The sequence below is a fragment of the Euleptes europaea genome, chromosome 11, assembly GCF_029931775.1.
Source record: "Euleptes europaea isolate rEulEur1 chromosome 11, rEulEur1.hap1, whole genome shotgun sequence".
Taxonomy (NCBI): domain Eukaryota; kingdom Metazoa; phylum Chordata; class Lepidosauria; order Squamata; family Sphaerodactylidae; genus Euleptes; species Euleptes europaea.
In genome coordinates, this window is record NC_079322.1 from 14,068,240 (window position 1) to 14,081,529 (window position 13,290).

Sequence of the window (13,290 nt, forward strand, 5' to 3'; positions counted from 1 at the left end):
CACACACACACACACACACACACACACACACACACGTACATATATATATATGCACATATTTAATCTCACTTGCATGACTTTCCCACATCCCATTTACCCTTTATAATTGCCAAGAAAATATTCCTTATCTTCAGAAAATCAGCAGTAGACTTTTCTAACAGAATTGCTAGCCCTTTTTTTGATCCATTCCAAGAGTTCGTACATGTGGTTCCCAAGTTCTCTTTGGTTGGGTTGTAGACATCCTTGGTTGGTACCAAATCCTGTCGCCTTATGCTTCTTGATGAGAATTCAGGTGACCTCTGCTCTCCATGTTCAGTGCCAACGGCACAACCATCATTTCCGTTGCTCTCATGCCTCTTTTATGGCTGGCACAGAGGGAAGGTAATGGAGCGTCAGATTTGTGTGGGTTGACGGTGGTTGGAGCGTTGCAGTCCCAGCAATTGCTGGAAGGTTGGGGGAAGAGGACATCGACGGGCAACTCGTGCCCAGTTTAGTCTGAATGTTGGCTCGTCCGTAGGGGTACATTTTACGTTCTAAGTTCAAAGACCGCGTTTGTGAGTTACTCCCATTAGACTTCCCTTCGAGAAAGTAAGTCAACATTTCGCCTTTCCCTTTGACGCTGACTTTGCCCCGACACACAAACTCATAATTGCACCTTTTCAGTATTCGCTGCACTTCTTCTGTAACCTGTGAGAAAAAACAAATCCAAATTACTGTTTGATTTATTAGACACCTTAGGACCTATGGACAGTTTATCTATTAATAAGCTTTCCAACCTCCAGGTACTAGCTGGAGATCTCCTGCTATTACAACTGATCTCCAGCCAGTAGAGATCAGTTCACCTGGAGAAATGGCCACCTTGGCAATTGGACTCTTTGGCATTGAAGTCCCTCCCCTTCCCAAACCCCACCCTCCTCAGGCTCTGCCCCCAAAACCTCCTGCCGGTGGAAAAGAGGGACCAGGCAACCCACTCTATTAAGGCCAGTTGCCAGCACAGGCTTTGGTCCTAAACACATCTTCCACAGGAGGAAAGCATTCCAACCCTGGAAAAGGGGAGGTCAGTGTTTGGCAATTTGTCGCCAACCTGCAGGTGGTAGCTGGAGATCTCCCGCTATTACAACTGATCTCCAGGCGATAGAAATCAGTTCCCCTGGAGAATATGGTCGCTTTGGCAGTTGGACTCGATGGTATTGAAGTCCCTCCCCTCTCCGTACTCCTCAGACTCCACCCCCAAAATCTCCAGGTATTTCCCAACCCGGAGCTGGCAACCCTACTCCCAAAGCAGAACCTCACATCATTCCATCTTCCAAACTTTTTCCAGGAGTCCTAAAGGACTCTTGGGTGCAGGATTTAGGAGCATGGTAGGCTATGGAGGCATTGGGGAGAGGAGGAGGAGAAGGAGAAGGAGAAGAGTTGGTTCTTATTTGCTGACTTTCTTTACCAGTTAAGGCAGAATCAAACCGGCTTACAATCACCTTCCCTTCCCCTCCCGCAACAGACACCCTGTGAGGTAGGTGGGGATGAGAGAGCTCATAATAGAACGGTGACTAGCCCAAAGTCATCCAGCAGGCTTCATGTATAGGAGTGGGGAAATCAACCCGGTTCAACAGATTAGAGTCCGCCACTCATGTGGAGGAGTGGGGAATCGAACCCGGTTCTCCAGATCAGAGTCCATCGCTCCAAACCACTGCTCCTAACCACTACACCACGCTGGCTTAGAAGCTCTCTATTATAAGAATGCTTATAACAGCATTCAAGCCAAAGTTACCGATTAATGTGTCCAGATAAAGAACTCTGCATGGGGCCACGCACAGCGTAATAGCTTTAATGTTCAATCGGAAAAGCAAAAGTGCTGTATTTGGGATTTGAATTTGGGGGCAAAGTTACCCTTTCCCAATGGTGACTGGTATCACAGTTCCTGTAAGAGTACTTTCAGAGGGCAGCCGTGGTGGTCTGCAGTAGAACAGCTAGATTTGAGTTTAGTAGCTCCTGAAAGACCAACACGATTTCTAGGGTATAAGCTTCTGAGTCAAAGGGGAGCACTGACTCTCGAAAGCTTATGCCCCAAAAATCATGTTGGTCTCTAAGGTGTTATGGAACTCGAATCGACCTGTAAGAAAATGTTTGGCACACTGGGGAAGACATCCCCCTTTCTTAAGAAGGAAAACAGTGAGCAAAGCAGATGTTCAGAAGTCACCTGAAAAGCAAGCCACACATTGGCTCCTTGAAAACAAACTGCCATGATTATGGGCTTTAACAGCTTGGATATATATGCACGATGCTGCTCTAGAAAGGCAAGTCACATCAGTAGGGTTGCCAGATCCGGTTTGGGAAAAACCTAGAGGTTTTTGGAGTGGAGTCTGAGGAGGGCGGGGTTTGGAGAGGGGAGGGACTTCAATGTCGTAGAGTCCAATTGCCAAAGCAGCTATTTTCTCCAGGTAAACTGATCTCTATCGGCTGGAGATCAGTTGTAATAGCGGGAGGTCTCCAGCTAGTACCTGGAGGCTGGCAACCCTACATATCAGCAACCAAATTTTCCTCCTGGTACAAACTAATTAAACTGGGCCATTCTAGGGCACATTACTTGTCCAAGATCTCCTTCTTTAAACTACGTTCAGCTTTTACATCCAGCTGCTTTAAAACAATGCAAACTGCCATGCTTGAAGGACGTTACACCCAAATACCATTTGCTCAGCGCCTCTGTACATGTGGAGGTTTAGAACCAGAAAACCTGTGTCATTATTTGTTGGTTTGCCCAATTTATTCAGTTCCAAGGTAAAAAAAAAAAAATTAGGCACAATCTTGGCCAGTTCGGGCCTAAGCACCATGGTGGAGAAAGTCTTATTTCTCTTTGGCAGACATGGAACCAGAGGTTTCTCACAAAGTTGCCTTTTGCCTCTAGCTGCAAAGAAAATCTGGCCATGCTAGTGCCTGCACAGGTCAGTTAAAGATGCAATTTCTATTAGACATCTGATAGACATATATGGGACCCCCTTTCTCTTTAATGCAATGAGTTTTAAACTGTTTTTTTTTTAATGTAACTTTTAACAGTGCCTTAATCCAGTTTTATAGTATTTTACTTTTTATTGTCGATTCTTTGTAATGGCCTTTAGCCTCATGCAATAAAATTGGACTGAGATGAACTATGAAAACACTCACCTGAATTTTACCTTGCACTCCCGTACTATCCATCCTGCTAGCGACATTTACAGTGTTACCCCAGATGTCATATTGGGGTCTTCTGGCACCAATAACGCCAGCCACTACAGGGCCCACGTTAATACCTAGAACAAAAAGTGTGGCCCATAATTTTTTTGGTTTTTGCTACAGTATCTGTTTCATGTTATGAAAATGAAAGCAGATCCTTGAAAAGTTAGCAAGTTAAGATTGATAGAATGTGTACAAAACACTTTCGCTGATTTATTTTTGTGTCTTTCCCCGAATGTTACAGAATTGTGACAGGTTAACGTATTTCTTTATTTAATCTTCACAGTTTACTTTGGGGACATTCTGGTGCCATCTTTCTGGTAAAAGGTGACCCACCACATCTTTTGAAAAGTGAACTTCACTACGCTTCATGGGACATATTAATTAGATCTAAACTTTGTCAAATTGGAATTGATTTAGATAACCTTACTCTAGCCAATGAATCTTATATTTTTAAAAGAATTAAACAATGTCTCCTGGATGTAGAACTGCAGAATCTTAACCCAGTTCTACCTTCCGTCTGTTCTCCTGCGGCTTTAGGCCTTCATAACGACGTGGGTAAAATGGCTAGGTATTTGGATAATCTAGAGGTACCTTCTCAACGCCACATTTTTTTATTAGCTAGGGTTAACACATTCCCATCTAGGATGCTCTCAGGCCGATATCTTCAGATCCCCAGGCATGAACGATTATGCCCATGTGGCTTAAATTTGCTTGATACAATTGATCACATCCTCTTAGCTTGCCCTCTTTATGTGACTCTGCGGGATAAACTGTTATTTACTTTGCTCCAGCCCATGAGATACAGGAGCAATGAAGTGAAATGTAAATTTTTATTGAGTGATCAGGATCCTAAAATTATGGCTACTGTGGCTGAATTTCTTACAAGAGTTCTTAAAGAACAAGAAAAGTTTTATTAACCCAAACTGTGAATTATATGTATTGTCCTTTGGAGGTATATTGTTTTATTTTTGTTCTCTGGCATGCCAATAACGGTTAATGATGATGATGAGGTGACCCACTAGTACCCAGTAAGACATCTGCAGATTGGCAAATTGGTTAACAACTGTTAACTTAAAAAGCCTGCCCTGACCTGGATGGCCCAGGTTTGCTGGATCTCGTCAGATCTTGGAGCTCAGCAGGGTTGGGCCCTAGTTAGCACTTGGATGGGAGACCACCAAGGAAGTCACTACACAGAGGCAGGAAGTGGCAAACCACCTTTGACTGGTTCTTGCTTTGAAAATCCGATGGGGTCGCCACAAATCACCTGTGACTTGATGGCATTTCCCACAACTAACATAAAAAAACAAGCCCCCAAAGAACTGGATGGGGGAACTTCTGGTGTATGTCCTCTTTTTCCTGCTTGTGGGCATCTCCCCATCTGTGAATCTGTCCAAGCACATGGGGAAGTATGGTATACCCATTCCTCAAACAATGATTTTGTACTTATCTGTCTTCCCTTCTTTGATTGCACATATTTTCTTTGTATTTAAATTAGCAGTAGTTGTCTAGACATGTAGAAGAAAATCATTTAGACTGTCCTCCCAATTGTTGGATGTTATTTATATTTTGGTTAGACGAGGAAACACCTTTATGAGGAATTATGGTAGAAACCCAGACAACTATACAGAACTAAGTCTTGAAAATGTGACTTACCAACTCGGAGAACAAAGTCATTATAAGACTGATAGTTGATTTCATCAAGAACATCAAACATTTCTATTGCAAAATCAGCAAGTGTACTGAGGTGGGCATAAATTGATTTCTTTGCCTAGATTAAAAAAAGGGGGTTACATTATTTATTCATTCATTTGTCCCACCTGTCCTTCCTTGAACTAAAATCAAGGTGGCTTCAAGAATATTAAAAAAAAAAAAGCACATCTTAAACAATGCAATTATAGGGATGCCAGCCTCCAGATGCGACCTTGGGATCCCCTGAAATTACAGCTCATCTCCAGACTACAGAGATCAGTTCCCCTAGAGAAAACGGCTGCTTTGGAGGGTGGACTCTATGGCATTGTACCCCGCTGAGGTCCCTGTCCTCCCCAGGCTCCACCTCCAAATCTCCAGGAGTTTCCCAACCTGCAGCTGGCAACCCTAGTTTAACTTTAAAATAACAATGCCGTTCAGATTTTTAAAATGATCCACAAGGCCTGCCATGAAATTTATAGTAAAGAAATAACAGTACGATGAGGCCACCAAGTATATAGAAGATCCTAAATAACAATTTTATAATGCAATCCCAAAATATCAGTGCACAACTCTATACAAATTCTACTAAGGTTAACATTACAGATGCCATTCAAAACCACATAGATTACTCCATGAATTCTTCATGTATATAATCTGTCTCATTCTAGTCCAATGTACATGAAAAGACACTGGTTGAAACGATCTGGATTGAAAATGGGAGATAGAATTGAAGATGAAGGTCACAAGCTGAAGATGACGCCCTGGTATTCAGTCGTTTCACATAGCTTCCTTGTTTCTGACTGTATCCACTAGAAATGAGATGTGTCTGCACCTCTAAAGCTGTTAATTTGTGCTGTGAATTCCAGGGAAGGTGTTTTATGCCTACACATCTCCTTTCTAGTGGATACAGTTGGAACCAAGGAAGCTATGTGAAATCGTTTCAACCAGTGTCTTTTCATGCACATTGGACTTGAATTAGACTGATTATATACATGAAGAATTCATGGAGTATTCTATGTGGTTTTGAATGGCATCTGTAATGTTAGCCTTGGAAGAATTTTTATAGAGCTGTGCACTGATATTTTGGGATTGTATTATAAAATTGTTATTTAGGGTCTTCTATATACCTGGTGGCCTCGTGGTGCTGTTATTTCTTTACCACAAGGCCTGCCTACAGACATTTTGAAAACCTGCCTCTAGGAACACTGGTGCACTTCTATAAAGGGAAAGTCCTAAAAGATCAAGGCTTCTGCAACTGTTATTCGGTATATGGGGGTGGGGGAGGAGAGACAGGTCTCCCTTTGGAGACCAAAGAGGATGAGCAAGTTTGCTCAAAGAGGGGAATTTCCTGAGCTATGCTAGATGTCCAGGGCTTTACAGATTTACAGGCACCGTAAAATGGTCCTGATAGTAACTGGGTTGCCAGTGTAGGTCACATATTTTTATAGCACCAAGGGACTAAATAAAACAGTATCTATGACAACAGTACCTATGACAACAAGAATGGTATAAAAAAACAAAAATGGTGCAGAGTCGTCCCCCCACCCTCCGAACCTTTATACCCTTTTTGGAAAAGAACATGTTATTTCAGTTAACCTGGAAGTGACTGAGAACCAAACAGGCTGGTTTAAAGCAGCTCTACTGGAAAGCAGGGCAAAAAAAACCTGCCTCCCTGAGAACAGATGGGCAAGCTGCCTTGAACTGAATTAGACCACTAAGTATTGTTGACTCTGACAGGCAGCAGCTCTCCATAGTCTCACACCAAGGTCTTTCACATCACCAAATACTTTAACAAAACAAGTTTATCATCACTTTTGAAGTAGGGTAAAAGCTTAAAGGGTTGTCAATTATAACTTAAATGTGTCTTTGCTAAGTTGGATGGCGTTTTCTTTTACAGTGTTACCATGTCACAATACACACTTCCAGACATTTGGGTCGCCAACCTCCAGGTAGCACCTGGAGATCTCCCGTTATTACAATCCATCTCCTGACCAAGATCAGTTCCCCAGGAGAAAATGGCTCCTTTGGAGGGGAGCCTCTAAGGCATTGTACCCCTCTAAGGCATTGTACTGAGGTCCCTGTCCTCCCCAAACCCCGCTCTCCCCCGGCCCCACCCCCAACATCTCCAGGTATTTTCCAACCTAGAGCTGGCAACCCTACCAGACACACACCCAAATGACAGGCCACTTTACCCTCATGTGAGAAGATTTCGCTTTTAAGGCCCAATAAGATTTGTTCCATTTACTGCTGCCTGCAACCCAAAAGATGAATGCCAGAAGTGCGGAGTTTCTCTCTTCAGTCCCCACACTTCCCCAGTCCAACTGTCCTTAGGACTCAGCCAGGTTAGCTTACTTCTGGTCCTACCCTGATCCAGTACCCAAAGCTTAATCTCTTATGTCCCTGCGATGGGGCCCTAACAAAACCAGTCAAAAGATAGAAAAACGAGAGAAAGCACGGAGTCGTGCATCTGAGCAAAGGTGAATAGCCGAACCTGAAAAAGCTGAATATCTATTTGGCTTTTTCAGGAATCGCCTATTCAGCTTCAGGCAGATTCCCAGCTTTTGGTATTTGGTCTAATTTTGGGTTTATTTTTGGTTCGGGTATATCGATATGCACAACCCCTGGTTGGGACCTAAAAGTGAGGCGCAAAGCCTCTGAAAATGGTTTGGGGGCCAGCCCCCCCCAGTGGCTGCCCCCTGCTCTTTCCGTTGCTCTCTCTTGTAGTTTGGAAACCAAGATCTGACCCTGGAAACAGTATCTTCTATGTCATGCAGTAGTTATTATTTTATTCTTCACTGTATATACATGTTGATCAAGTAAAATGTGTTCTGATGGTTACCACAGCGAGTTTCTTAGAATTTCATGGGGGCATTATAGGGAGTAATGGAGAAGGAGACGGTGGTCAAACGCTGGGGCGTAACCCCCATATGCAATTTTCCTCCAGGTCAGATTGGCCACGGATCCTGGAGGGTTTTTTTGGCCATATTCTGGGGGTGGACTAGGGGTCTGGATGATTCTGTGTTGGAATGCCATTTGCTTGAGGTTCATGGGGGGCAGCTTTGCCCTTTTGTTTGTTGTTTTATCAAAAAATATTTGATTAGCCACTGCAGAAAATAGAATGCCAAACTTTATGGGTGCCAAAGGCATAGATTGCCTAGGGCTCCAAAGACCCTTTGGCCTGCCCTGGATGAGCCCCAATACCAAGTAAACTTGGACTTGCGGGTCACCATACTGAAAAGGTTGGGCTCTCTCTTAGGGTTACCACCACCTCTTATTTCCTTTCAACCTTTCTCATAAGTTGTGTGATTGGGTCCTGAGTTGCGTTGTCTGATGCTAGAGAGTGTTTGAAATCAGAACTTCATTTAAAGGTGATACAAATTTAGAAATCAGTGAAAGAAGAAGAAGAGTTGGTTTTGATATGCTGACTTTCTCTACCACTTAAGGGACACTCAAACCGGCTTACAATCGCCTTCCCTTCCCCTCCCCACCACAGACACTCTGTGAGGTAGGTGGGGATGAGAGAGCTCTAAGAGAGCTGTGACTAGCCCAAGGTCACCCAGCTGGCTTCATGTGCAGGGGTGGGGAAACAAATTCGGTTCACCAGATTAGCGTCCGCCGCTCATGTGGAGGAGTGGGGAATCAAACCCGGTTCTCCAGATCAGACTCCACTGATCCAAACCACCGCTCTTAACCACTACACCATGCTGGCTCTCTTCACGCTGAAAAGCTGTGACGGTTTGGCAAAGGGATGCCTGCCCAGCAGTATTTTCAACAGCAGGCACTGCCAGTATGGAGTTAAATGTGGACTGCCCCTGCTTTGTAGCAAATATAAAATATGCTTGACAAAACATATTTAGCACCGAATCATTATTTGCCCTGAGTTACCCAATAACAAGTTGTTTTCAGAATTGTAGTTCAAAGAGCATTTATCCCAGACATAGCTGAACACCTCCGCCCCTCTAATTGGCTTGCTGCCTGAGAACATACCGATATAAAGCGTAAAGCATTCATTCAGCACAGGACTTAGTTGAAGGTTGTATCATCAAGGAAATTAAATATAAATACACATTTCTGTAAACGTCCACGAGGAACACAGAAAAGCTACACAAGGAAGGGCACAAGGGTATCAGTTAAATGACATTTTTGCAATCATAAGATTAAGTGGGATGTGTTCCAAGTGGTTATGGATAGCTAATTTTGCTGTCACATTACAGGAGGGATATGGATTGTTTTTTGTTTTTTTTTTGTGCTTCATTTAATGAGGTTAATAGCCTTATAGGGTTCATGGACAGTAATTCTGGCTTGCTGGCTTTTGCCCCCAGAGTCAATGTACACTTAACAGTAATACAATACAATTCTTTATTACGGTCAATGACCAGCACAGGTAAAACAGGTAAGATACCGATTTACATACGTCTAAAATATACATTTGAATAAAACATGCTGGTTCATTTGCTAAAATAGATAAACCACTTGACGAGAAAGGGGAGCACATATAATTAAACTGTATCCCTTTGTTTTCAAGACCGCTGAGTAGCACAGACCCTCCTCCGTCGTAAATCAATTGCAGCGGCACAGAATCTAGCAACTGAATACGTTGTATCAGAGTTTACATCTTGTAGTAGAGATGGAATATGTAATTGTCCCATATGGCTGGAAAATTTATGAATTAATGGTAGGATGAACCTTTCTCTGATAGCTGTATAATATTGGCAGTGGAGAAGAACACGTTCAAAGGTTTCTATGTATCCAGAAAGAACCACAGGGGCATTTTCTCTCCTCATACGGCATCTTCCTGTAGCGCCATCCTGGATGGCTTTGCATCTGGCCAAGGTGAAAGCTCTTCGATGGTTTGGAATTTCAAGTTTGGTTAGATAATCCATGGGAGTAGTAAGGTACCTGCAGGATTCGCTAATAATGAAATCTGATGTTTTGGCTAGATCTGTTTGATGCTCTGTGTCAATGATACGTTGTTTAATTGTTGCCTTAGCCGGATCATAGCCCATGTGAGTTAGTACCTGCGGTGTAAAGCCTAATGTTGACATTTTGTCCGTCACCGCTCGTTTCCGTGATGACTGAAAGTCATCCTTTACAATAAAGGGAGCAAGGCCTCGTGGTTGGCAGGATAGGTTAAGCCAGTGTAATTCGCCTAACACAAGGAGTATGAACAGTAATTAAGACCTGTGTGTGTGTGTGTGGGGGGGGGAATTCACATGTGAAAGGGGAGGAGAAATTGGCCTCAGGGAACTGTGCACCCTTCTTTCTGCTGAGAAGAGCTTTTTAAAAAGAGTCCTTATGGGGGAAACTGGGCTTAGAGGAAGAATGAGAGCAATTTCTCCTTCCCAGTAATCCTCTAAGAAACAGGTGTTAAACATAAGGCCCAAGGGGAGGATCCAGTCCCTTAAGAGCTCTTATCCGATCCATAAGCCAGCCGAGGCAGCCATCCCTCCACTCTCGATCTAGGCTGGCGAGGCATGGCCCAGGCTGACCAAGTGACATTTATGTCATATCCAGCCCTTGTAACAATTGACTTCCTGTCACCCCCGCACACAGCAGGAAAAGAGGAAGACCCAACAAGAGATGGATTGACTCAATAAAGGAAGCCACAGCCTTCAGTTTGCAAGATCTGAGCAAGGCTGTCAAAGATAGGACATTTTGGAGGACTTTCATTCATAGGGTCACCATGAGTCGGAAGCGACTTGACGGCACTTAACACCCCCCCCCCCCGCACACACACACCTTGGAACCCCAGGCTTGTTTCCCCTTGTCTTCATTGCCAGCAGCCCTGGAAACAGTATCTTCTATGTCATGCATTAGTTATTATTTTATTCTTCACTGCATATACATGTTGATCACGTAAAATATGTCCTGATTGAGAGCTTGATGGGCAAGTTGTGAGCTCATTCTGACCCCACATTTTTCTGCAAGCACAGGGGTCTTTATCCTGCCTCCTACTTTCCCTCCGCTCCCCAGCACGTCCACACATCCAGCACAATTTACTAAGAATTAGCATGCTATCTAATTTTGGACAATGGCCTCACAGCGTGAATCAAAAAATCTACACCGTGTGGCCGTGTACAGATGGGGGTATTTTTCTACAAGCCTGGGGGAAGCCCCAGATTTGCAGAAACAAAATGAACTATTACAGAAATACACTGCAGGCCTAAAAAAGACACTGAAGTAATAGAAGCAATCTCCGGTTTTTAAAGAAATGAACAGCACTGAGCACTTGTGAGAGACACTATGACATCTCAGTGGCCATTTTGGGGGTTGATAGGCAACTCCTAGCCACCATTGTGGAGGATTCCAGGCCTCTGTTAGAGTCAGTGCAGAAGAAGGGGAGGAGAGACAGACTAAAGAAGATGAAGCTAGGAGGGAGAGAAGGTGTAGCTGGAGAGGGTGGAGCATAAAAGATGATAACAAAAAGCTGACGATGGGTGAGGGGAACAGAAAAAAGATGGGTAGATAGGCGGAGAGAAGGAAAAAGGATAGGTTGCAGGCATTGCTGGGAGAAGGCAAAGAGGAAAAGCAAGAGGGAGAGAAGGAAATGGGAAACTCAGATCCTGCCCGAGTCCCTTCTCGTTATTTGTATCTGCATGGGAATAAGACTCAAAATCCATGGAAAATGGCAGTTGGGCTGTGAAGCCAGTGAGTGAAAGCAGAGCAGTTATCAGGCTTTTAAAAATAGATTATCCTAAACTGACAGGGAAAGGTTAAAGAAATCGCACAAATTCATAGTTATGTTTATGGAGAAGCTAGCCAATGACTGATACTTCACTGTTTCTGTTCAGTAACTGATGTTTTTTTTAACTGGCATTAAAAGGTGGCAAAAAAATTGGGGCTGAAAAAAGCGGACTTGAATAATGCCAAATAAATTTGGGTTGCTTTGCCCCTGCCACCATTTCCCACCCATTCCCTCCCCCATTACTTATCTGTGGAGCCCTGAGCTGGCAATCAGCTGAGATAGGAGGAAGGCAGGTGCGTTCCTTTTGCCGCCCCCTGCCCGCTCCGAGTGAAGCATGCAGGAGGCAGTGAAAGAACACCCCTGCCTTCCTATCCAAGCCAATTTTTTTCCGGCATTTTCCAGGTTCAGGTTTATTAACCCATTTTTTTTTTTAAAAAAAATCATGTATTCAGGATTTTTTGAAAAATTTCAAGTTTAATAAACCCAAACCCCCAAAATACAATACAAAACAAAACAAAAAAACCTCGGTGCACACTCCTAGTTCCTGATGTTGTTTGCAAAATGGAAGCAACTCTAGAAGGGGATATCCAGTTCAGGCCTTAAGGCCTCTTCACAGGCTAGTGTGTTATACATATGTCTAAGAGTTCGTTAAAGCATAATGTAAAGTACAGGTGGGACAACTAAGTGTTTGAAAATGCAAATCACAGAGGTTCATTATCAAGAAGCTGGGAGGGGCTGTGGCTCAGTGGTAGAGTGTCTCCTTTGCATGCATAAGGTCCTGGGTTCAATTCCTGGCATCTCCAATTCAAAGGACCTGTTATTAGGTGATGTGAAAGACTTCTACCTGAGACCCTGGAGAGCTGCTGCCAGTCTGAGTAGACAATATTGATTGAACTTGATGGACCAATGGTCTAGTTCAGTATAAGGCAGCTTCATGTATTCATGTATACCTACTAAGCAAACACAGTGCAATTCTTAGAATTATACCCCTTGTCTACTGAAACTTAGAAGAGTGTAACTGTACTTAGGATGCCACTGTTAGTAACTTATCCAGACTTAGGCCAACCTAGTATCTGCACTTGTGTCCTTTACCAATGGCAGAGCTTCAGGGTTGGGGTCATGCCTTGTCATCAGCCAGGAAGAAACTGACAAGTTATGAGTCTTAGGGTTCTTGCCTACTTGAACTAATGGCTTGCTCACTGTTCTACCTAAATCTAGGACAATACACTTGTAAAAAGTGGTCTGAATCAATATCAGACCCTCAAAAGGGGGGAAAACATGTTCATGTGGACAGGGATCACAAAGATCAATCCGCTGGTGTAATTTTTGACAATATGGGTAAACTGCCTAGTTCACCGTACTCCATCACTTTTAACACTGCAATATGCAACTAACCTATCAGACCTCCTTTATAATGAAAATGGTGTGTTAAGTGGTTTTCTAGAAACTCATGCAGGTTCTCTAGTGCACATGTCATGCAAAATAGCAAGGCTTTTTCACAAGTGACACTATGAATGCCTTTTCGAGTATAAAGCACCACTTCTGAATGTGCTGTACAGAGGCAGTCCACCTCTAAAGACCAAACACTGGGTACAAATAACAAGTGAAGGTTTTTTTGTTCTTCTGCTTTTGTGAAATTCCGGACTAGATGTAACCCTGGTCCAATCCAACAAGACTCTTCTTATGTCATGATTTACTGGTGTGAT

At 43.4% G+C, this 13,290-nt stretch overlaps 1 protein-coding gene across 1 annotated transcript in view; it reads right to left on the minus strand.

Annotated features, from left to right (window-relative positions):
- Positions 1 to 348: 348 nt before the first annotated feature.
- The window catches only part of ADCY1 (adenylate cyclase 1), a 227,356-nt gene continuing 214,414 nt past the window's right edge, over positions 349 to 13,290 (minus strand). The window contains exons 18-20 of the mRNA XM_056857493.1: positions 4,864 to 4,978; positions 3,160 to 3,284; positions 349 to 687 (exon numbers count right to left, since the gene is read on the minus strand). Of these exons, the coding sequence (XP_056713471.1) occupies positions 349 to 687; positions 3,160 to 3,284; positions 4,864 to 4,978 (579 nt within the window). The remainder of the gene's footprint in view (positions 688 to 3,159; positions 3,285 to 4,863; positions 4,979 to 13,290) is intronic.